Source organism: Euleptes europaea, chromosome 1 (assembly GCF_029931775.1).
Source record: "Euleptes europaea isolate rEulEur1 chromosome 1, rEulEur1.hap1, whole genome shotgun sequence".
Lineage (NCBI taxonomy): Eukaryota > Metazoa > Chordata > Lepidosauria > Squamata > Sphaerodactylidae > Euleptes > Euleptes europaea.
The window spans coordinates 163,167,581-163,193,967 of NC_079312.1; the positions used below are offsets into that span (position 1 = coordinate 163,167,581).

The 26,387-nt window shown below is 43.0% G+C and overlaps 1 protein-coding gene across 1 annotated transcript in view; it reads left to right on the forward strand.

Moving 5' to 3' along the window:
- The window catches only part of VDR (vitamin D receptor), a 68,447-nt gene extending 51,076 nt beyond the window's left edge, over nt 1-17,371 (forward strand). Inside the window, exons 4-9 of the mRNA XM_056854453.1 lie at nt 4,248-4,432; nt 6,398-6,506; nt 10,575-10,737; nt 13,548-13,699; nt 15,218-15,334; nt 17,101-17,371. Of these exons, the coding sequence (XP_056710431.1) occupies nt 4,248-4,432; nt 6,398-6,506; nt 10,575-10,737; nt 13,548-13,699; nt 15,218-15,334; nt 17,101-17,360 (986 nt within the window). The 3' untranslated portion in view covers nt 17,361-17,371. The remainder of the gene's footprint in view (nt 1-4,247; nt 4,433-6,397; nt 6,507-10,574; nt 10,738-13,547; nt 13,700-15,217; nt 15,335-17,100) is intronic.
- The last annotated feature ends 9,016 nt before the right edge of the window (nt 17,372-26,387 follow it).

Sequence of the window (26,387 nt, forward strand, 5' to 3'; positions counted from 1 at the left end):
TTTAGAGACCGAGTGCCCAAACTGCAACCCAAAACCCACTTATTTATCGCCAAGTGCCAATACGGCAATTTTACCTGAATACTGAGGTTTTAGTTTAGAAAAAACATCTCATACATTCACATATTTTGCGTTAAAAGAAAAACACAATAACAGAGCTTTCAATTATACAAACAACTTTTTATTGAAAGGTAAAAGTTTGCATTTGGCATGCATCTCTCCAGGACTCGTCCTCTGCTCAGCCACCGGACATTATTGTACATAAGTAAACAATTATACTGTGCCTGAACCTCCTCAAGAACTGCTTGAAACTGTCGACAATTCAGAGCACGAGCCATGATGTAATTCACCATTTTTGTGACATCTTTGAGGACATTGTCAATTTTTTGAACAATTAATGTCATTTTTGCTGTTGTGTGCATGCTGATAATTTGTCTACCCTTGGCTCATACTTTGTAAGTTTGAGAGCAACACATGCAGCACTCAGGTCATCTGTTAGCCTGCTTTTGGTGTCAGATTTGATATAATTCAAAGCTGAAAACAGCTGCTCACAAGCATAAGATGATCCAAACAAAGTCAGGATAGCAATCCCAAGTGCTTTCATTGGCTTAAAATTATTTGGCAGAGAATCCCACACTTTAAGGATTTCATTTTCAGAACTAACTGTGCTGTCCTTTGGCATCCCTTCTATCTTCTCAAGTGTCATAGAATTTATTTTTCCAGATAGAGCTTTCTTGAAATTCTATTAGCTCCATTTCCAGATTTTCTAAATCTAACTAGTGTAGGCAGGAAAGATCAAGTTCTTCAAATTTGGCTTTATCTGGAGAAGTAAGAAAACAAAGGGTTGTCTCCATCTTATGGAACTGTAAAAATCTGTTACTAAAATTCACCTTTGCAGCTGCTACAATGCTAGAAAATTCCTTGTAGATTTCCTGATGGCTTTTAGGATTGTCTGCAAATGTTGTAGAATTTTCTAAATGCTTTTTTAGATGGGCGGGGCCCAAGACAAACTGAAGACAGGCGGGGGCCCCCGACAAACAGCTGAGCTGCCCCGCAGCTCAGCTGAGAGGGGGGGCATGGCAAGGTGCTCGGCCACAGCCTCAGAGAGAGGGAGGGGCTTGCCCCGGGTGCAAGGAGAGGGAGGGCGCCAGCGCAGGCTTGGGAAACATGGGCTTGGGGAGAAGGAGCACCGCCCTCAGCGCCCTCACCACGGCAACACGGCTCAGCCCTAGGCAGATGCGCCGGATCAGCGCATGCCCACAGAGAGAGCTCGGTGTGCCGGCTGCGGCACGCCTGCCATAGGTTCGCCAACACGGCACTATAAGGTCATCAATAAAATTAAGATGACAAGTACCCAGAGGCTTTCCTGAACATGACTGTCTAGACCAGGAATGTCAAACTTATTTCTTACGAGGGCCAGATGTGACATAAGTGTCACTTGGTTGGACAGGGCCATGCCTTTCCAGCCTAGATCAGGAGTGGGGGGTGGGAATGGCTGCCTTTGAAGGCAAGCCCACCAAGGGCTCACCAGCCCAAATTGGGGCTGGGGCGGGGGGTGGCTCACAGGCCAGATAAGAGTTCTCAAGGGGCCAGATCCAGCCTGCAGGCCATCTGTTTGACACCCCTGATCTAGACGGTACTGTGCCAAACAAACCACCCTACTACAACTGCACCTCCCTAAATGTGATCTTAGAAACAATGATGAGGCATGGTAGAAAAGCTGGCAGGGGAAGGGAGATGCATGCTCCTGCAGAATCCAGATACCTGCAAGTAAAACAATCAAGCTGGCAAGATGGAACTAGATATCTAAAGGATCCCCCCCTCCTTCCTTTCTTTTAATTTTTTTTATTAGAAACATTTATTCTTACAAAAAATGAAAAACGGAGAAAAACCTAGATATATCATTACTTTGAAAAAATCAAATACTGGTGATACACATTATTTAAAAAAAAAAAAACTAAAACAGCGCTAATATAACTAAAATACCCATAGCACTTAATCAAATAATACTCTATTTGTCTATTTAACTAAAACCCACATTATTATTATATCACTCCCTCTCTACAATTTACACATTAGGATGCTTTCTCCATCCTTAAAATGGTTGAATTCCAGCAAGCATCAAGTTCTTCGGTATTTTTATTGTTATTATAGTACGTCAGCTTAATTAAAGCATCGGTTTCCCCCTGTCCCCCCCTTCCTGTAGGGTCTATAAATACCAGACAGGCTGAGTACAGGGTTGTTGTTTTTACCAGAGATCCAAACTGAATGGAAAACAATAGATTTAGTGAACACAGTAATGTGTGATAAATAAAAACGAAGATATGGCACTGGATTCTTGGTCCACTGCAGCATCAGTTGTTTTTGCTGTAGAAATTCTGCTGCTCAGTACTTGTGTTGTGCAAGTTTCCGAAAACCAATTATCTGATTCGTAGAAAAAAGAAATTTTGTCTGTTTGGTAAACAGCCTGTTGACAGGAGCCTAGTCCCTCTCAACGTCCTGTGAAATTCAGAGTTGCCAGTACAGGGAGCTGAGTCGCTTCCCTTTTGCACACTGATCTTACTCTAAATTCAAGAGAAATGTGCATGGCACGTTAATGACAAATCTCAAAGTTTACTGGATTTTTGATGGCGCAATAAAGCAATGTAGGCAAAAATCAGCTGAGATGGTATATGGGTGGGGCTGAGGAAGCAAAGTCTTACGCACAGTAGAGTAATATGTATTTAGCTACCAGCGCTGGCCTTTTCGACAGAAGCAGAGAAAAAACTGACAAACAGACTTGAAATAGATGGAAGTCACCTGGCAAGCTGATAGAAGCCCCAGGAGACACAGAAAGAAAAACAAAGAAAAATTCTGGGGTGGAGGAAGAAAACAGTCCAGGAGCAAATGCAGGCTCCCGATCTTCCCGGTTAAACCTGAATATTTCTGGGATTTTGGGGACGGTTTTTTCAGTATCCACCCAAAAAAATCCTGGATATATTTGGGATGCTAAATTTACCCCAAAATACCAAATATAGGATCTTCCAGATGTATTTTCTATCCAGTTTTCCCCAAATGCACATCTCTGTTTATAAACAATCATTCTAGGTCCCGGACTCTTCTTCCTACGCTTTAAAAATAACCTCCTCGGAGGCAGGGATTGTTCCAGCATTGCGAGAAAGCTTTTCTGTTTTGTCGTGTAAGTCACCAGTTCCAGCCTCCTGCAATGATGTCTCCGCCAAAACAGCAACATGGATCCCCAGGCTTGCGTTCTTTTTCGGAGACTGACACACCCCTCCAAGATAAAGCAAAAATCCTGCAGCTGCAGCATCCCAACAGACTGGTTTGCATTGCAGGACATTTGCTCTCCTGTCTGTCTTAAACGTCAAGCATTCCAGGGTGACCCTTGTAACTTTTCTAGTGTGCAAAGTGCTTTATAATCTTTTATCTTATCCTTACATTTGTGTTATAGTGCGTTATTTTTTTCCATCGTATGGGCAGGGTAGTGTAGCTGATTGGTGAAGGACACCAATAGCTGAGTTGATATATGAACACCAATTTCCCAAATTCTAAGTCCACATGAAGCTGCCTGATACTGAACCAGACCCTTGGTCCATCCAACCATCACACTTCCAACATCCAAAGAGTACAAACCCGAAAACGAATACTAATAGTTCAAATTCAATAATGTACATTAATAAACGAATACAAATAATATCCTTAAAACACTATTTAGTAAAATCATGAGTCCCCATTAAGAGCTGGAATAAAAGTATAAATCCGTTTGGCCTTCCTTACTTTACACACCAGTCTACAGAACCTGGCCACCTGTTTTGTTATGTCTGGGAATTCATCATTAAGAAGTAGATTTACTCTATCTGCCTCAGATTGTCTACTCAGAAGAGCAGGGTCTCAGGCAGGGGTCTTATCACATCACCTACTTGCCTAGCTCCTTTAACTGGAGATGCTGAGGATTGAACCTGGGACCTTCTGCATGCCAAGCAGATGCTCTACCACTGAGCCACAGCCCCTACCTTGTAATACACTTTCTGTACTGTTTATAGTATACCCAGACAGATTGTTTATTGTTCACATTGTTCTCTAATTCTGTAATCCGAGTCTTTGGCATTGTTCATTGGTTGCCTTACGCTGTTTGATTGCACTTTTTTATATCCTGTCTCTGCAAGAAATCAGATTCTAAATCAAGTCAGTACAAACTTTTAAAAGTAAATAAATTAACCGCTCTGCGCTCGCTATCTCTTGGCCTACAGTTATTCTGACCGACGAAGAAGTTCAGAGGAAAAGGGAGATGATAACGAAGAGGAAGGAAGAGGAAGCTCTTAAAGAGAGCTTGAAGCCCAAGCTGTCCGAGGAGCAGTTGCGGGTCATTGAGGTTCTTGTGGAAGCCCACCGCAAAACGTACGACGAGAGCTACTCTGATTTCACTCAGTTCCGGGTAAGCTCCAGGGCTTTGCTCGCTTTCTCTTGTTTCAGCTGTGAATGGGACGACATCTGCTGGCAAAACTGTTTACCAGTCCAGGGACCGTGGATAGCTAATCTCTTTTCAGCATGGCAGCTTTTCTGAATCAACAGTTCTGGAGAAATCCTCATTCCCTCCTGCCTTGAAACAAAGTGGCTTTCAGCCTATAGAGTGCAACCGTGAGATAGATGTATGATTTGCTGGCTGCCAGAGACTCTTTCATATTTCCTCGCGCTTGGATATGTGTTCTGGCCAGACAGTCTCCGCTTAACATTAATTGGATTTGGAATTGGAGCCCAGCTGTAAACGGCACTTTAAATTGTTGTAGCTTATCCTCTAAGAAGATCTGCATCTCTGATCAGAGGCTACATGTATAAAGATCATGATGGGTAGCCGTGTTAGTCTGTCAATAGCAGTAGAAAAGAACAAGAGTTCAGTAGCACCTTAAAGACGAACACAATTTCTTTCAGGGCATGAGCTTTTGTGAGCCACAGCTCCCTACTCTGAAGAAGGGAGCTGTGGCTCACGAAAGCTCATGCCCTGCCAGAAATTTTGTTAGTCTTTAAGGTGCTACTGGACACTTGCTCTTTTCTACTGCTACATGTATAAAGAATTGGGATGACTGGATAACAACCTGTATGTTTGGAACAAAATTACAAGCACCTTTTTTTATTTCTTTTGAAATTGCATATCTTCTAAGCTCATTGTGTTTGCGTTAAGCCAGTCTGCCCATTGGATGGTAGGTCTCTAGGAGGTACCTTGAGAAGAGTGACTGCATAGGCACGCTACAGTGAGAGGGGGTTGAGGCAGAGGACCATAGTAGAGGGGGAGATAACTGGCTTTTTATCTATCTTCTAATCTTGGAAGCATGTGGGTTGGTAATAAAAGTATGTGTATTTGTAATATTTCCTACCTGACCTCTTTCTGCCAGTTCACATGTGCTGAGCAGAACCAACATCTTCGTTAAATTATGGTAGCCCTGCCGGTCCTAGCCTTACTCTGTAAAGCACATCAGTGTGGTAGCTACCGGGGACTAGCGTTTGCAGAATTCTTGCGGTGCCTTATATGCAATTGATGCTTACATTTCCATTTGCTGTGGCTCGCTGGCTCATAACATGCATTCTGCAACAGTTTTCTTCTACTTCAGTCTCCATACATAGCTATAGAAATTAACCACATTGGTGCAAAATCATGGCAGGGAAGAAACATTTTTACTCTTCCATGTTTATTCTGGGAAAGAGGTCGACGAGGAAAGGAGCTGGGCGCAATTTAATAGAAGTGGTTTGCCAATGCTTTGCCCGCTTATACTTATTATTTGTCAACTCGTCGTCTTTCTAGAGCCTTCCGTTTAGCTAGACTGAATGCTAACCACTCTATGGTCATGCAAGGCAGAATTCTGAATATACCATACCCAGAAAGGACCTGTCCTTGCTCTTCTGGCTCTATTGATTCACTAGCTCATGCCCTCTTGGAATGCCGCTTTTATGAGGAACTTAGATCATGTTATATTTCTCCCCTATTAACATATAAAACTAATGTCTCTGTGTCTGACATAATGGCTTTTTTTTATTAAGTGTCAGGGATCCCAAGGCTACATTGTCAGTGGCAAGATTTATTTCAGTCCTTATATCCCTCAAACATTAGATCTAAAATTACACTGCTCAAGATCAATGGATCAAGGAGCTTCTAAGGGATAAAGGAAAGGAAAGGTTTGCCAATGCCCCCTACACTGGCCTGGCCCTATTGCCAGTGGCTCCACTGGTGGAGTTGCTGACGGAGAGCATTCTTGACCAACCTCAAGCCAGACTTTTCTTCCTAACAAGATGTCCCGCTCGGTTGCATGGACTTCCCTACCACTGTAATTAGAAGAGCAAAGCTGGCGGTAGTAGGAAAGAAGGTAAAAGGAAAAGAATTACCAAGCAGCACAATTTTCTCTTCCAGCCTCCGGTACGAATCGATTCAGGCAAAAGACGTGGGAGTCGCTCTTCCTCCTTCATGACACAAGGGTTCTCTTCGGATGACTCTTCAGACACTTTTAACTCCTCTCCAGGTAATGCACATCGTGCAGAATAACACCTTTGCCCATAGTGACCAACAACTTACTTGTGTGTGTGTGTAAAGTGCCTTCAAGTCGCAGCCGACTTATGACGACCCCTTTTGGGGTTTTCATGGCAAGAGACTAACAGAGGTGGTTTGCCAGTGCCTTCCTCTGTACCGCAACCCTGGACTTCCTTGGTGGTCTCCCATCCAAATACTAACCAGGGCTGACCCTGCTTAGCTTCTGAGATCTGACGAGATCAGGCTAGCCTGGACCATCCAGGTCAGGGCAACTTACTTACTTTACTTTATTATGGTCGTAGGCCAGCATAACAATGATAAAAACAAATACAGTAAACAGAATCAGACTACAATAGATAGTTAAATTGCATGAAATAACATTAAATTATCATTCTAAAATCTAAGGTCTACCTAAAATCAAGATTAGCATTCATCTTTCGTCTGTTGCTGTCACCATTGTGCGTCTTATCCTTGTTCCCGTAAAACAAAATTTTGCAACTAGAGAATTTTGGATCTTTATCTGAAAGGAGATACCTAGCATAAAATTCCTCTGAGCGACCAGGTAGCTTTCTTAAAAGAGGTTGGATCGGCTCTCTTCGGATGTCACAATAAAACTTGCAGTATAAGAGAATGTGACCAATTGTTTCAATCTCTTCTGAACTACATGGACATATTCTCTATTCAGCTGGTATCTTATCTGCCCTCTAGTAAAGCTGAAGGGAGGGCATTAAAGCAGGCTCTAGAAAATGCCCAGCAATATTTGGGATAATCTAATAAACTTAAAGTGACCAACAGCAGAAATGTTAAGACTTGGTTACAGGTGTTTTTTTCTATTATTCGTCAGTTTATTTATTAAAATGCAACAGTATACAGATCAAGCAACACGTCTAGTTCACAACAAAACAAATGAAGGAAGAGAATATACACAGTCATTCCTTTCTTATCCATTCATTTCTAACAGCTTAAAGGTTTTTTTAAATGCAGCCAATTGTTGCCAATTTTTGTATTCTTAGAATATTTTCTAAGTTTGACTATTGATGACAATTCCCACATCTTTAAAAACCATTCTAATTTGCCAGACGACGTCAGTTGTTTCCAATAATGTGCAAATACCATCCTCACATAGGTCAGAGCATATAGCCGTACCATTCTGGGACCAGTAGTTATGATAGTGACAATTTAAGAGATAAATTTCACATTTCAATTTAAGGAACAATCTCCATATCTCAAAAAATTATTTTTATATTGTTTTCCAATCAACTTGAGCCTGGGGGGATGACCACCACATATGTAGTCTTTTGGAGAGGTACTAACCCAGGACCTATTACAAAAAAGAGAGGAAGTTTAGATAATCTACGTGGTGTTAAGCCCACTGGTGCACCATTTTAAAGCAGCTCTCTCTTATTTGTATGCTGGAAGAAAACTCCATTCCATTGTATGAGTAAATTTCTGTTTGTCAGGATCCAAACAATAACCAAGGCTCTTATTCCATGTAACAATATGGGAGTTTCCCTTATCTGACTTCAAACTATGAGTTTGAGTAGGTCTTGGACAATATCTTCTTGTCTCGTGTCATTATCAGCTGTTCAAATGGTGTCAACTCACCTGCTACGTTACCAGATTGAATCTGCTATATTAAAAAGCTTTTAACTTATGGATAAGACATACAGGAGATTTTTGTTTCACTTCTTGAGCAAATTTCTTCATATGGTACCCTTTTAAGCAGCTCAGGATATCTTCCAAATTGACATTCCTCCCACTTATTAAAACCTTGCTTAAATACGGATTCAAAATAATTTTCTCTAGTGACTACTCAGAGGAGGGATGATTCAGGACTTTTTTTTTTTACAATAGGCATTACAAACATGCTACTAATCAATTATTTATCATCATTATAGTATTTACTTCTCTCCTTCCCACACATGCGTGGAAAAGCATATAACAGTACTGAAATATAGCCTTGGTCTTGGTTTAAAAGTGTAATATCATTGGAATCTGTAAGCCATATGGAAAGTTGAATCAATTGTGAAGTTATATAATATATGGATAGATCTAGGAAGGTGCACCCCCATTCTCTTTTTTATGACATAATTTTTTTCTTTCAAATTCTTCTTTAACCAACCATTTGTAAGTTTCTGTCCTTTCTATGGATTGGGCTTTTTGTTAAGCCTGTGGCCATCCTCCTATCCCATTGTTCAATTGTACAACCAGTATTCCCTTGCTGGATTTGTTTTATGACTGCTCTTTCTGCGCCAGAACAGTCTTTGAGCACTTAGTTTTAAAAGGGCTTAAAGTACCCGCTGCGAGAGAGACAGAGCTGCTGCTACTGAAAATGCAGCGTCAAGATCTCCCCTCCTGGAAAGCATTGCGTCACTTAAATTAATTTATTTTCATGACATGCATTTCCCCAGCAGCATACGGGGTGAGGGTGGAGGAAATGCACCATGCCGTGTGTTTCTGCTTGCCGCGACATGTAATTTTGCCCTAGGAAGCACTCAGGCACCTGATTAGTTATTGTTTTCACGGTCACTACAGTTTATGGTGTGTGCTAGCTGCTATTGTATGTTCTTGGGTAAGTTACCCTGGGAACTGTATTGGATTCATTTACTTGGTGTTTACTTGTCACAACCATTTCCTCCTCTGAAATGTCCCACATTGGTTTTGTGAGTGAACGAATACATATACCGAAGGCCAAGCTAAACACATTTGTCACATGTTCTCCATGGAGAGTGGCAGCCATATGCCAATCCCCATGGGGAACTCCTTCTAAAAGTGCCAGGGGCCCCCAAATCTGGGTGGGACTGTGGTATAGTTGGAAGAAGGGGCTCCTGCCTCCCCCCCACCCGTTCCATTTTCCTGATCTGAAAGGTGCCCAACATATTTAATCTTTATGCTAATATGTAAAAAAATATACAATAGAAAATTAAAAAGCAACTGAAACAGCAAAGCTTATAACAGTGATAAAGCAATAAATAGCAGTATTCCAGGACATACTAATGCTCATTTTCCTTCCCAGGTTGGGCTTTTAAAATTGTTTTGACCTGGCATTTGTTAAAAGTATGACTGTCACTTGAGTTGAAAGGCAGATTTCGTAAAGTTCCATTTTCCAATAGGATCTGCCCTGGTGGGTCTGGCAGTATAGGTACAATGAATCATTTTATTGTCAAAGGCTTTCATGGTCAGAGTTCATCGGTTCTTGTAGGTTATCTGGGCTGTGTGGCCGTGGTCTTGGTATTTTCTTTTCTGATGTTCGCCAGCAGCAGTGGCAGGCATCTTCAGAGGAGTAACACTGAGAGACACTGTCCTTCAGTGTTACTCCTCTGAAGATGCCTGCCACAGCTGCTGGTGAAACGTCAGGAAAGAAAATACCAAGACCACGGTCACACAGCCCGGATAACCTACAAGAACCAATAAATCATTTGTTTTTATTTATTTATTTTTATACCCTGCCCTCCCCAGCCAATGGTCCATTATTTGAGGTTGATAGACAGAGAATGGCTGAGTCATTTGATAATGGAAAGAAGGCACTCACCTTTCCTGATTTTTTTTAAAATAATAAACAAATTGGAGATGGTAAAGTTTGCAAAATTTATATATATTGCAAATATATATATATATATATATATATATATATATATATATATATATATATATATATATATATATATATATATATATATTGGCTGCCTATTTTAAAGGAGAAGGGGAATATATTAAATATTAAATATTTTGGCCATTGTACTTTAGTGTGGTCCTGCTTAAGACCTATTATGACTGGGGAAGGCACTGGCAAACCACCCCGTAAACAAAGTCTGCCTAGGAAACGTCGGGATGTGACGTCACCCCATGGGTCAGGAATGACCCGGTGCTTGCACAGGGGACCTTTACCTTTAAAAAAAATATTTTGGCCATTGTGGTTTAGTGTGGTCCTGCTTAAGACCTATTGGTCATTCGAGCAGGATTATTAAAGAAAAAATAGGACTGTCATCACTTCGTATGAAATGTTCAACCTAAGCTGAAGGCTACAGTGTGTTTCCCCACCCTGTCTCCTACTCTGTAGAGCCCAGGATGTTCCCGAACCTGCAACTGAGTGACGACAGCGACGAAAGTGCATCCATGTCCATCGACCTCTCTCCTCTCACCATGTTGCCTCACCTAGCCGATCTGGTTAGCTACAGCATCCAGAAAGTGATTGGATTTGCAAAAATGATTCCAGGGTTCAAGTAAGGATTAATTTGGTTTCTGTACTTGCTTGTTCTGATTTGTGTGTTATGTATTTGTATGTATGGGAGCCAGTGTGGTGTACTGCTTAAGAGCAGTGGTTTGGAGTGGTGGACTCTGATCTGGAGAAACGGGTTTGATTCCCAACTCCTCCTCCACATGAGTGGCGGACTCTAATCTGGTTGAAGCGGGTCGTGCTGTTCAGATGACAGGCTCTTAGAATGTATCACTTACTGAGAAGTGAAGTTATCTTATTCAGCCAGTCATTGAGTAAGCAGGACTCAAAAACTTTACCTACTTTTAAAAAGCAAGTCTTTTTATTGATATACTTCTAGTAAAATATGTGTAAATGCAGATTATCAAGTCTTTAACACTTCTATAAAAACTCTTGTCAAAGTACAATGTATGTATTTACAATGTCTGAAGTAAAAGCAAGAAAGTCTTACATACTATTCGGTTTCAAAATCCAACTTCTAAAATATAACAGTCAAATTATTCTGATTCAGTTCAAAGTATCTAATTCATAAAGTCTAGTGTAATGTATTTAAGCCATACATACCAGTCAGCCTTTTCTTGAGAGCCGTTGGAAGGTTCTCATTCTCTGGGCTTACTGTGGCTGCATTTATACTGTTTCAGACTCATTAAGAGTGTTGATTTTACCATCAGGAGGGATATCTTCCTCCCCACTTTCAGATAACATGAGCAGTGCAATAATGTACAGTTGCAGCTGTTCAGGTTATTAGCTTCTGCCCATGACCAAATATGGGCTTCCTTTCCTTTCAGTCTATTTTGCTTAAAGTATAAACAATCATTTCTGAGCTCCATGATCACTCCATATACTCAGTTTTCATACCATTCTCATCTTCAGTACAATACGCATTAAATGAGACTATTTAGAAATCTACAATACAATATATAACTATATACCGGTAAATCATAAAACACAAATATTGCTCACATTGTAACATGTAACCATCTGGTCAGTAGGAAACATAGCCTTCAGCAAGGTTATAGAAAGCAAGAAGCTTACTGCACTTATAGCCTTGAGGTCTTTGAGTAGACCTTCTCAAGGTTTGAGGATAGCAGGACTTTTCTGCTCTTGAGATATGAGTAGCTGGCAGCTAAATCAGGAAGGGTAATTTCAGATACACCTTTCTGGCAGATAGTGAAGAATGACTCTGTTCTTCTCCCTTCAAGGACAAGACCAGGGTAAGTTAGTTAGCTCTTGAAAGAATTCAGACCTTGAGAGAATTCAGTCAGCCTGTTCTAAGGACATTTGCATTTTGCAAGCTGTTGCCAGGCTTTTCATTACACAAACCTCTGCAGTTTGTGGTTCAGTTTGTATGTTGTGTTCAAGCTCTACATGGAATTAATTCTGCACATGTACACAAAATACCATAATTATGTCAGAGACCGTGACTTGGTGAACCGGGTTGGTTTCCGTACTCCTTCACATGAAGCCAGCTGGGTGACCTTGGGCTAGTCACAGCTCTCTTCGAGCTCTTTCAGCCTCCTCTACCTGACAGGTTGTCTGATGTGGGGAGGGGAAGGGAAGGTGATGGTAAGCCAGTTTGATTCTTCCTTAAGTGGTAGATAAAGTTGGCATATAAAAACCAACTCCTACTCCTCCTTCTTTCTCCTCCTCTTCCTCTTCCATGTGAGAGTGTCATCTATTTTAAAATCTGTCCCCTACAACATGCCTCCAAGGAGACCTTGGAATGTTGCTGGGGGTTTTTTGCATCAAGTTGCAGGTGACTTATGGCAACCCCCATGAGTTCCTTATGAAAGCAGCCTACTATAGAAAGAGACAGGAGGAAATCAAAAGCTGCTGTGGTAGCCAGAAGTTACCATGTGTGCTTCCTGCCCCCCTACTTTTAAAAAAAAAAATTAGCTTATTTTTGGTGGCTGCGAAGCTAGACCTCCGCTTCTGGAATCACTGTTTATTGTATATAGCAGTACAGCCTGTGTGTTGTTGTTTTTTTTGCTGTCAAATCAAAGCTGACTTATGGTGACCTCATAGGGTTTTCAAGGCAAGAGACTAACAGAGGTGGTGTGCCATTGCCTGCCTCTGCATAGCAATCCTGGTATTCCTTGCTGGTCTCCCATCCAAATACTGACCAGGGCCAACCCTACTTAGCTCCCAAGACCTGACGAGGTCGGGCTAGCCTGGGCCATCCAGGTCAGGGAAGTACAGTGTACTGTCAAAATATTATGGGCATGGACATGTGAATGGACCAGGGGTTAGATGCAGATATTTTCCTGTTCTCCTCCTCTGCAGAAGTTCTTTCTGCCCCCCCCAAAGTTGATTCCCATGGTTGCGGTGGGTTGTGTAAGATTGTACTAAGCAGGGGGTTGGGGTGAAATCTGTACACTGGAAGGAACTAAAGTAAAAGGTAACGGTCCCCTGTGCAAGCACCAGGTCATTACTGACCCATGGGGTGACGTCACATCCCGACGTTTCCTACGCAGACTTTGTTTACGGGGTGGTTTGCCAGTGCCTTTCCCAGTCATCTTCCCTTTACCCCCAGCAAGTTGGGTACTAATTTGACTGACCTCGGAAGGATGGAATGCTGAGTCAACCTTGAGCCGGCTACCTGAAACCGACTTCCATCGGGATCGAACTCAGGTTGTGAGCAGAGCTTGGACTGCAGTACTACTGCTTACCACTCTGCACCACGGGACTCCTCTTTGCGCCACGGGGCTCCACGGGGGAAAGGAACTGCACGGCCTTAAATTTTAACTTCCTGTTTTAGTGATTTGATGATGGATGATTTTAAGTCTCAGATATATATTCTCCCATCCCAAAACGTAGAGATCTAACAGCAGAGGACCAGATTGCACTCTTGAAATCTAGTGCCATCGAAGTAATCATGCTGCGTTCAAATCAGTCGTTTTCACTGGAGGATATGTCGTGGACCTGCGGCAGCAATGAGTTCAAATACCAAGTCAACGATGTCACGCAAGGTACTGTGGTTTTAAGTACAAAGGGCTTCCAAGACCAAGTCAAGAACAAGGGTGCTCCAGAGATACTAATCTCTTCTTAATCCCCTTCCAAATGTAGTTTGATATCATTTTTTGATGAGCGGAGGAAATGGAATGCAAAGTTAAAATGAGCACCACATTTATTTGCTCGCAGTAGTTCAGATTCAGGTTCATTTATTAATATGGCAAATGCCATTAAAAACGTTCATATCAGCTACAGAAGTAAAATCGGAGAATATACAGTAACTAAAACTATTGGATATATGATTCATAGACTGTTTATACAGACCTCAAATTAAAAAAACATTTTCCATTTTAAGATGAATTACCAAGCCCCAGCTTTGTCTGACGGATGTTATAAATTGCGGCACAGAATTTAGCTACTTACTTCACCCTCTGGTCTGATCCTTCCCATAGGAGACTCCTCGGTCTCCCTTCCTCGGAGCTATCCTTTATTAGATTAAGGAGAGGGGAAATTAGCTTGTAATGGACTTCGTAGTCAGATATCAAGCGATCCTGGCGGGTAGTGTGAAAATAAAGAGATCTGTATTTACCTCTTGAGCCATAGATGTATTAAGAGCTGTCGTGCAACTGCTTTGGGGGCTGTTTCCCATCTGTGGAGATACCATTTTGGCACTGCAGCAGAGGAAGAAAATAAAGGTTGGGAAAGAGGGCCATATGATTGCTTCAGCATAGGCCCAGTTCTGGACTCAGCTTACCATCGTGTGTACTTTTAAAGAGTAACTCCAGAGGTAGCTGTGTTAGTTATTTGCAGGAAAAAGGGACAGGAGCCTAGTAGCTGATCAGACTATCACCAAAATGTATTCTGTTTTAAGCTTATGCGGATTAGATCCTGCTAAGTTAGCTGCATCCGACCAAGGGCTCTAGTCCACCAAAGCTTATGCTGGAATTGTTGCAATAAAAATGTTATACTAAAATTTACCTAAGAGTTCATTGTGACCAATATTGACGTTACTGTTAGTGATCTCTCTCAAACGGACCTTAATAGCCACTGAGCAAAATTTAGCAACTTGGGAAAGACAAAAGGTGTCCCCTCCCACAGCAAAAATTTCATTTCCTCTTCTTCTGAAACAAACTCCCTTATGTTCACCAGTGGATGAATCAACTTCCGTCTAATGTCCTTATAATAATTACACCTAAGAATAACATGGCTAGAGTCTACAATTTCTCTGGCCCCACAAGGACACTCCCACTGAACTCTTGGCATCTTGTATCATCTTGGCATTCATCTATAAAAGACCAGAATCTCCAGGATTGGACCATTTTCTTTTCTGAATGCAGTGCTCTCAAAAACGACTATAACTCTTCTTTTTTGTGAAATCGGTGGGTGGGACGAATCTGCTGTTTGATTGACCAACCATATGATTAAGTTGATGGGCTGATGGTTAAATTTGCTCCTTGCTATATCCCTGGCTGCTTGCTAATCTAACAAGAGTCTACTGCCCACGTCTTTAAAGGGCTGTTCCATTTCTCTTTCAGCTGGCCACAACATGGAGTTGCTTGAACCTCTTGTTAAATTTCAAGTTAGCCTGAAGAAACTGGATCTGCATGAAGAAGAGCACGTGCTCCTAATGGCTATCTGCATCCTTTCCCCTGGTAAGAAAAACTTGATCACCTTGGGTTAGATTTCGCCTGGGGCCCCTATCCTGTGTAACAATGGGATGTGAGTTGGTGGTTCTCCTCGGTTCCAGTGCGTACTGTGCCTGATTTGGATAAGGACTCTCATTCACACACAACTTTCATAACCTGAAACTGTCCTGAAGGGTTCTAGAGTACACATGGGTTTCCCCTATAGGTTTAATACTGCCCCATCAGCCATTTCAAATCACAAACATGAGAGGGGGGAGGCTGAACTTCTCCACATCTGCCACAGTCCCAATCCAGATCAGTTACCACATGCACGACAGTTCAGAAGAACCCACAGCTCACATCCGAACGTTACAGACCCGATCCATGCATTCCATAACATGTGACATGCAGTCGGCTGGTTCCCGGTGACTGAGAGCAACTTCATATGTGACATTTTACCTACACTGAGAGAATCTATGTATAGGAAATAACCATCTCACAAGCTTGGATCCATGGCATTTTGGGCTGCTGTGGAAGGAGAGAGGCAAGGAAGTCGCGCTACGTGGAAAGAAATCATTCCACACGCTACAAACACTCCAGTGACTCCAAGCCACAGCAGTGCATGCTGCCTTGCCTGAAAATCATGCAAATATCACATTGGCACAAATCTGCATACTGGAGGTGCAAGGAGGCTGCTGCAGTATAAGGAACTTGTGAACTTCTCAGGGCTGCTTCACACATGACAGTCTTCAAAGGGTTTATTTTTCACAATCTCCTCTGCAATGGAGGATGAAGCAATGCTTTCTCCATGGAGAACCGAGGGCTAAATGTGTGACCAAGCCGGGACATGGGTGCCCACCCAGACTCATTGTCTGAGGAAAGGGTAAACAGCCCCCCCGCGCCATTTCTACTGAGGAAAATGGAGTAGGAGGGTAGTCTGAAGCACTGCTGCCCCCCTGTGGTATTTGGACATGTACAGAGCAACACAGCTCTTCCAAAGTCAGTTACGCTGATCCTGTGTGTTGGGTCCGGCAGCCGTGCCCCCACTCATGTCACACGTGTTGAGAGCCAGAGTGGTGTAATGGTTAAGCGTGATGGTTTGGAGCCGTGGACTCTAATCGGGAGAACCGGGTTTGATTCCCCACTCCTCCACATGAGCAGCGGACGCTAATCTAATGAACGGGATGTGTTTTCCCACTCCTACACATGAAGCCTGCTGGGTGACCTTGGGTCAGTCACAGTTCTCTCTGAGCTCTCTCAGCCCCACCTACCTCACAAGGTGTCTGTTGTGGGGAGAGGAAGGGAAGGCGATTGTAAGCCGTTTTGAGACTCCTTAAAAGATAGAGAAAGTCGGTTTATAAAAACCATCTCTTCTTCATATCCTCCTCCTCCATTTTTTTCACTTTCCTAATTTACATGGTGACGCAGTACCATTCTACCTGGTTGCCTCAGACTGGGTTGATTATTTCCCCTGCTAATTTGTTTTAGCAAAAGCTTAACCTGACTCTTTCATGATCTCCAAAACTTGGTCCCATCTCCGATTTCACCACACCTTTCCAATTTCTAGTACATGGCATGAAATATATGGTGATGTCTGTGGCTATATAGTCGTAGTTGTGCATGCTCAGGAATTATTTTAGGACCGCACTTTCTTTTAAAAAATGCCTCCAATTCCAAGAAACTTGTGCCAGACACAGATGAAATTAAATACATGAATGTTCGCATGTTTGTTCTGAGTTACTTGTCCTCTTATGCGCCCTATTCATCAGAATTGTTCATGCGCTGTTTCCTAGACCGCCCATTCGTGCAGGATACGGCTCTGGTGGAGTCCATCCAGGATCGCCTTTCGGAAATCCTGCAGACGTACATTCTCTGCCGACACCCGCCCCCGGGCAACCGCTTGTTGTACGCCAAGATGATCCAGAAGCTCGCCGACCTGCGGAGCTTGAATGAGGAGCATTCCAAGCAATACCGCTGCCTCTCCTTCCTGCCCGAGCACAGCATGCAGCTCACACCGCTCGTCCTCGAAGTCTTCGGCAACGAGATCTCCTGATTTTTGTGGGACGGGGGATGAAAGCCGTCAAACTGTAAAGGGAGGAGCCGGCCTGGCTTCCCGCTGGTGGCAAGCCGGGAGCTTCAGGCCCCACGAAGTTCTGTATATTCTGTAAGCAAAAGAGTTTTGATTTTTTCCCCCACACTACTGAAGGGGGGCCTGTGTCATTTGTACATCTTCAGTCTCATATTTTTGCCTTGCTGCAGAGCAGCAGCCCACCAGCTTAGCTCCCCCTGCCTTGCCCATCCAAACTGGATCCCTTTCTTCACTTGCTGCATTGTCATGACGGAAACGCTTGTCGTTCTCTTCAACGTTGAGCTTTCTAAACCTGCGGCTGAAACCTCTGTGTTGTTTCTTAGGGAAGGTAAAGGCTGAATAGCATATAAATATGATGGGATGTAGGGCTTGGGGGGAGGGGGGAAGGGGTTAAGACCAGACATGGGAGTGTTCTCGCCTTACCTTTTTATTCGGAGCTTTTAGTCCAGTGTAAACTGTAACGTGCCAGAGGTGGCAAAGTGTTCTTTTCTGCCTGATGTGCACTTCCTGTGTAATTTTCTGCCAAATGCCAACTCTCTTCAGCTTTTCAAAAGTATTTGTCGGCCTCAGAACGAGCAAGAGAGTGATGTTTACGGGACTAGGTCACTTGAGCCGTCTCTTTTTAAAAAGGAAAAACATGGCAATTTGTCGAGTGTATGTAAACTAAATAAATTGGGTGAGGGAGGAGACTGGAGCCTAACCACTCATGCCCCCAAAGAGAAGGGAGATCTTAGGAGAATCCTGAAGGGCCAAGCCTCTGCCGGGAAGAACCTCAGCATTGTTTTCTTTCGAAACAAGGAATGCCAAATCCTAGACTTCTCTGTCGTTTTCCCCCTTGCTCACTTTCAGACTCTGCCAGCTGCCAAAGGAGATATCTAATATGCCAGTGGCCTCCAGTTTATTCCTGAGCCTGGGTTTTGCACAGAATAATTATTTTACTATCACTTCAATGACACGGGGAGTCTCCTCGTGATCCCATTGAACCATGCACAAAGTGGCACATGGACACGGCCATGTAGAAATGGACATTTAATGTGGGAGATGTAATTTTCGCCTTAGTCACGCTCAGGGAGGTTGGAATTGTATTTTTGTCACTCATGAGATGTTCGCCGTGAGCTCAAAAATCTCTGGGCTTGGGTGGCCCCTGGAAAAAAATTAGGCACATGGACTTCCTCATCCTCACCCTCCAAGGAAGTGAGAGGAAGGGCGTGGTTTGGCTGCCGGGGGCAGGAACGGAGAGTCAGTCGGCTGTCACCCCTGGGGCCTCACAGGAAGAGAGGCAGCTCAAGGAATGGGTGTGGAGGAGCCTGCATCAGGTTGGCCCCTCCCACTTTGGGAAAGCGAATGAGAAAGCACATAGGAGCTTACGTCGTCTTCTGACAAGGGAAAGAATCCCACATTGGTATTCCTTCAGATGATATACTTGCAAGGCAACCTATTTGAATATAGATGTTGCCTCGTTGGCCCCAGGGAATCCGAAGGAAGAATAAAGGCTTGGATCCAAGCTCGATTTTTCCAACAACGGAATGGAAATGTGCTGCCTCCCCTCTCTTACTGCCGCCCACTGATCACAAAATGCTGGGGAACAAGGGGCCACGAGGGAAGGGGGAATCCGTAATCTACTCATCCGTGGAATCCGTGGAAATTGCCTCTTTAGTCTGGATCCAACCCACTACTTTCTTTTGGTCCAGCTTCTGCTGTAGTATAGGAATATCCAGATCTTGGGTGGCAGAGCTGTTAACAATTCAAATGGGAAGGTACCCAATAGATATTCTAAACTCCTCCCTCTCCCCTGGCCGGACACGTGGTCCCTTTAGTCCACTGAGAAGGTTCCTGGTAAGCTGGCTCTCCTGGAGGCACCACCGGCAACCAGGAGCCAGCAGCCAAAGCCCCGGCAGTTCAGTGGGTGGCTGAGCTCAGATCTGGCACCTGGGGTAGGTAGGTCCACTCGTTGGGTCTTCCCTCGCCACCTGGGACTGCTCAGAGTGACCACGAGGGAACCCCTTGACTCCGCTCACTCCTGCAGTCCTTCTCCCGAATCATGTAGGGGGGATGCTGTCCATAAAACCTCCCTTCACTTAAAGCACAAGCACAGAGAGCCAGCGTGGTGTAGTGGGTTAAGAGCCGTGGACTCTAATCTGGAGAACTGGGTTTGATTCCCCACTCCTCCACATGAGCAGCGGACTCTAATTTGGTGAACCGGGTTGGTTTCCTCACTCCTACACATGAAGCCGACTGGGTGACCTTGGGCTGATCGCACTTCACTCAACTCTCTCAGCCCCACCTCCCTCACAAGGTGTCTGCTGTGGGGAGAGGAAGGGAAGGAGATTGTAAGCTGGTTTGATTCTCCTTAAAAGGTAGAGAAAGTCAGGATATAAAAACAAACTCTTCTTCTTCCTCTTCTCTACATTTGCCAGCACATTACTGCTTTTGTCCTTGCTTCTTTGTGACTCTTTCACTACCTGCTGCTATGCACTGTAGCTAAAAGGTCTGGCAAGAGAACCTAGATTAAATCCCACAGGCAACATTAAAGAGGTTAGCTTGGCCAGCCTCAGGGATGAGCTAATAAGAATGATGTTGGACAGGACAGAGATGGGGGCTTCCTCTTTTTAGATTAAAATCTCCCTTTTGCTCACTAGGTGTCAGTAGGGCAATACAACAGAAAGTAGGACTTGTGCAGAGTGAAGCGCCTGGTGTTTGCTCCAGAGCAATGAATGTCCCTCTAGAGCTGTAGTAGATTACTTTGCTCTTAAATTAGCCTAAATTACTAGGATTGGAAGGATTCATCAAAGCCTTGACTTCCTTTTGTACTTGGTTGAAATCTGGCACAAGGGCAGCCCACCCACATCAAGTAAGCCTCTGTGGTGGTTGCTCACAGGTCTCCCCACCACCACCAATACAACAATTTCTTTGTTTTTCTTTTGTGGATGTGATGCCTTCAAAGATCAACCTTGTGCAGCCTAGCAGTGAGAAAAAGAAAGCACCCATGTGCCGCACACTAACTTGTATATGCTTGGATCCCTCACCTCTGGTCCCTTTGTCGGAGCTTTGTCACTTGCTTTACAAGAGCAAATAATGAACGCAGTAAATTTAAAAGCAGCCTAACATCTCTGTTTAACACGAGATGGACTGACTCAATAAAGGAGTCCCTCAGCTTTCAGTTTGCAAGACCCGAGTAAGGCCATCGATAGGACGCGTTTGAGGTCATTAAATAGGGTCACCTTAAGTTGGAAGCGACTTGGCAGCACATAACACCCACTCTGCATCTCTTTTAAGATCCTAGAATCATAGAGTTGGAAGGGGACCACCAGGGTCATCTAATCCAACCCCCCCCCCCCCGCACAATGCAGGAAGAAATTCACAACTACCTCCCCCGCAAGCCCCCGTGAGCCCTACTCCATGCCCAGAAGATGCCCTCCCTCTCATGATCTGCCTAAGGTCATAGAATCAGCATTGCTGACAGATGGCCATGTAGTCTCTGCTTAAAAACCTCAAGGGAAGGAGAGCTCACCACCTCCCGAGGAAGCCTGTTCCCCTGAGGAACCACTCTAACTGTTAGAAACTTCTTCCTAGTGTCAAGATGGAAACTTTTGATTTAATTTCAACCTGTTGGTTCTGGTCCGAACTTCTGGGGCAACAGAAAACAACTCCGCACCATCCTCTATGTGACAGCCCTTCAAGTACTTGAAGACGGTTATATCCTCTCTCAGTCTTCTCTTCAGGCTAAACGTACCCAGCTCCTTCAACCTTTCCTCATACGACTTGGTCTCCAGATCCCTCAACCATCTTTGTTGCCCTCTGGACACGTTCCAGCTTGTCTACATCCTTCTTATATTGCTGTGCCCAAAACTGAACACTGCTCTAGGTGAGGTCTAACCAGAGCAGAGTAAAGCGATACCATCACTTTGCATGATCTGGACACTTTACTATCCTATAGTGGCATTTGTAGTAAGTCTGGGTGTCTCAGCATCAAGCCGGTTTTCATGGTCGATGGGGTTGCCGTGTGTCTGCCTCATGCTCAGGCAGTGAACAGCATAATATTTAAAAGGGAGGGGGATGCACAAATGCATGGCAAACATACCCAGGGCAGTCTTGGCTCATCACAGTTTCTTGGCATACACAGTTTCTTGGTACCTGCCTCCTCTTTAAATGTGTTTGCTGCAAGATACACAGCTAGGATTGCCAACCTCCAGGTGGTGGCTGGTCATCTGCTATTACAACTGATCTCCAGGTGACAGAGATCAGTTCCCCTGGAGAAAATGGCCACTTTGCCAATTGGACTCTATGGCATTGAAGTCCCTCCCCTCCCCAAACCCCACCTCCTCAGGCTCCACCCCCAAAATCTCCCAAGTATTTCCCAACCCAGAGCTGTTCAATGTCTGAGTGACTGTTAGAATTCCTTACTGTGCCAATCTTCAGCGTGTGTGTGTGTTTTCCTGTAGCTTTGCTCTTGCGATTATTGTAAAGGGGGGAATTAGCAGTTCCTTAACATTCTTTTCCTGGTTTAAAGGGGGAAACAGGGCTAAAGTTGAAAGGAAAACGACCACAAACTAGAAGTGAGATTTGGATCTCTAAGGGAGGGATCTCTCAAGGAATAATCCTCAAGGCTAAAGGGATGCATTGATTGTGTGCAAAATCAATATAGCTGCACATGCCAGTTTTCTCAACGAGGAGAGGAATGCGGCTGAACACTTGCTTTGTACTTATTGATGTTTTGTGAAAAGTATTCACAGGAAGTAGGTCGAGCTGAGTTAGCTGGCCCAGGATGTTCAAAATGGTTCCTGTGTGAGAACATCTCTCACTCCTGTTGTTTTTTGCAAAGAAAGATCTGGTTCCCCTCCCCTTTGCTTCCTATTCTTGAGGATGTTGGGGTATTTTCTGTTCGTTTGTTTTTGAGGGTGCGTGCTTCCCCCCCTTTTTTTCTTTTGTTACCTGCCCTGAACTATAATGACAGAACTGACTAGCGATCCAAAATGCAGCCCTTGAAGGGGTGGCCCCAGAATGCTTCACTTTCCAAATTAGTTTTCTTGGGACATTTCAGTACCCAGGCCTATCTTAAACCCCTTAGCGATGCCTATGCTGAACAATTTGCACCAGATTTTTGTGGCATGATTGAATGTGTAAATAGCTATTTAATATAGGTTGGAAATGTTCTGTTGTAAATTGGATTTTAGGCATTTTTTAAAAGAAATATATTTGAATCAAAGCTGCTCTTTTTGTGAGAAGTACTGGGGGTTATTTTTTTTCTTTCCAATCCTGCATGTGAAACCCAAACCTGTACAATAACAGAGGAATGTCTTCTTTCCAAATGTGAAACACAAATCATCTCTCATTTGTTGCCTTGTGTAATTTAAATGGTCATGCAATGCACTTTATTAGAAAAATCAATAGAATGATTTAAAGAGACAAATCTATATTTTAATTATAGCGATGATGATGATGATGACTTAGAGGTGTGTGCTATCTTTTTATTCCTCTGTACATCTTTGGGCTTTTTTTAATGGCGAAAGAGAAGATCTAATATTAAAACTATTCCAGAGCTTTATGGACATGATAAAGAATGATTGAATCATGTTTTCGTAGTTGTATATGTAATATGCTGTCACCTTATTAATAAAAATGTATTGCTTTGTGAAAAAACTCCTTTCATTGAAATGATTTTATTGAATCTCTAATCCAGTTGTTTAATACCATGAGGCGATCCTTTCTTTGCCATGACAAACATTTAGCTATGGCCAACATAGTACCAGACTTCCTTGCATGAGGGGGTACATTGTATAATAAGATAACGCTCTGCAAACTTGAATCTGTACTGTTGGGAGACCTGAGACTTCACTAGCTAAAGAAGTGGGTCTGGTTTTGTTACAGGCTTGAGGTTGTTTTTTTTAATTATCCCCGAGAAAACCCTTGATTTAGGAGTTAAATAAATCCAGATGTATCTTACTCGTTCCATGTTGATTTTTTTAAAGTTGTAAGACTCCAACATCTTTTTTTAAAATCCAGAATTACAATTTACTATGAACTATTCAGTTTTGTCAAACATACCTCTTACGGGCAAAACATTTGTCTCCGTTTGTCTGATCTAGCTCAGTTTCAGTGGTGCAACAGATAAGCAATTAAAAGCAGAAGGTTATGAAGTGTGGGAAATGCAGGTAATTCTCATACAACGGCTTTTTAATGTAGTGCTAAAAAATGCCTTGCACTATTCTGGGTTTTGATGTTGGGAATGAAGGGCATGCCCATGTCTGCAGTAGGGGCCATTTTTGCCCCACCAGTACTAGCAATTTGGACTCATTTAATTTCATCATTTCGTTGTATGGGAGACATTAAGCTGACTGCAATTGGGGCTTAGTTGAATGACGGAATTTGCCTGAATCTCGAGCACAGGTGTCCCCAATGTCACCTGAGATGCTGGCATGTTGGTTCTGAACTGAGCTAGCATATTTCCTTATGTCTTCCTGAGCTGTAGAGTGGCTAATACTTTGCCATGTATCTGTTCAGGATATGCACTCGTGTTACACAGAAGAAAACTTGGCCCATGTAGACCTGTTTAATATTATAACTGGTTGTTCTAAAACTCTACATCCGATCACTGATTTACATATATAATCTCTCTCTCCACATTGGAAGGAGCAATATTACATAGCTTCTGTCATTCTTTGGGGACAATCAAATCCAAATCCCTAGCTCACACAGGTGAAATGATATCTGCCTCTCTTGTCTGTATGAAAACGTGAGCATGCATGTGCCACTCTAAGGAGTAACTAGACCACATTATAGATCGTATACCTGGAACCTGCATCTGTTTTTCTAGCCAAGCCATGTGGAAATACATAATAGCAGGGTTTCAAAGCCATTAATATCAACATCTCCTAACTATTTATCATGCTGTTACGTATTTTGGAGAAACAGTGATAGTGTGTACCTGTGTCTCATGCATGTCTCAAACATGCACTCAAAATAATATCTCCCTCTTTGGCACAGGTATATTTTAAATGTCATTAATCCATTTGTGTTGTGTGGAATATTCCCTCCAGTGTCTCATTGCCTGTACCCTTATTTCCTTCAGGTCACATACTCCCTTTATTTCCCTACTTCATGAGTAAACTTAGTTCCTGGTTCCCGGAACCATATTCAGCATAACTGTAGAAGCAATCTGAATAAGGAATTGAAGTTTGCACACATACCCAAAATATGCTTTAGGAGACCTGACTCACCACCGCTCTTAACCACTACACCACGCTGGCTCTCTGGAGGAGGAAGCAGGACCATGTTTTGTTCACCAGAGGCTCAAGGACTCTCAAGTCACAGATTTATCCAGGAGGCCTGTCATAAGCTTGCACACTGTGGGGAATGAGTCTGTCCCCAGTTATAGGACAATAATTTTGTAAGGAACATAATTTTTCTTTGTTGATAAAAAACCACTCTGCAAGTTATATTCCAAAATTCTTTTTAAATTCAAAATTTATTAAGTATAATTAAATGCATATATTGCAATGTATTCAGCTGTCCACTAAGCAAACTAACCCAAATAACAAATCCACGTATGTGAAACACACAGGTTATAGATAACATCAAGTGTAGCACCAAAAGAAACAAAGATATTTCGATGGCATAAAACAACATAGTTTCCCAAGTCCTTTTTCTCCAAATGTTTTAAACAAAGGTCAGAATTTCTGTTCTGACCAACTCTTCCAGCTTAGTACTATTACCAAATGAAATAAAAGCACACACGTTTTAATTTCAGCCATTTATGCATGGGAAGTTTGCCTTGGGTTTGACGCTCTCTTGATCCACACTTTTCTCACCCGAATTCGCAAAACTATATGCATGGAGGCTTACTGCCCCAAAGAAATCCCGAGTCTAATCTTAGAGTAATGTGCTCATGTATATTTCCCCAGTGAAAATGCAAAGCTGCTGTACTAGTGGGGGTGGTGGTTGCTGGCCAGCTCCCTTCCATTGGTTCGGGCGTGAGCCCCTCCCCCCTGAAACTGCTGCTTTGTAATTGGCTGTATGTATTTTTAAAAAATACATCACCAGCCTTTGCGAGCCCCGCAATGGGATACTCTCATTTGATCTGAATAACATGGAGCTTACTCCCAAGTAGACCACTAATTTCTCCAACACCATGACGATCATCGCGATTCTCCAGCTGCCCCTTGCCTGTTTGGTGTGTTTGTGTGTTTGTAAGTGCAATTTCAGCAATAAAATGCTAAATATATAAACAAAAATGAAGAGAAAGGAAGCCAAGGGAAAGATCTGGCATACACACACCCATATTCAGGTAGGAAAACAAAAAAAAAAACAAAAAGCAGCATAAGGCTGCAAGTCCTACAACACTTTCCTGGGAGTAAGCCCCATTGAATAACATGGGGCTTACTTCCAAGTATACCATTTATTCCTCCAACACCATGATGATCACAATTCTCCAGCCGCCCCCGCCCCCAGTCTGTTTGTGTGTGTAAGTGCAATTTCAGCGAAATGTACACCAGAAGAAAGCAGGACTTTATTTCGGATAAAGGTACAACAGCAAGATATTATGGGGCACAGTGTTATATTTCAGGTGGGGTAGCAAGATAGTGCTAGGCAGTGAAATAAGATATTTCAGTGAGCATAATGAGATATTTTAAGGAGTGTAAGAAGATACTTCAGGGAGCATAACAAGATATATCATGAATGTGTAGCAGGATATATTGGGCGAAGCGCAATATTTCAGCCAAATATATCAAGGGCATAACAAGACATGGTGGAGGAGTGAGGTGGAGGAAGATATACCAGAGGCATAGCAAGATTTCAGGGTAGCATGGTATAACCAGAAACACAGAATGATAAGATAGGGGAGTCACTATATGTGTGTGTGTGTAGAGTGAGAGAGAGATAATGCCATAGCAGGATATGGCAGGAGATACAGCAAAATACATAGGGTTGCCAACCTCTAGGTACTACCTGGAGATCTCCTGCTATTACAACTGATCTCCAGCTGATAGAGAT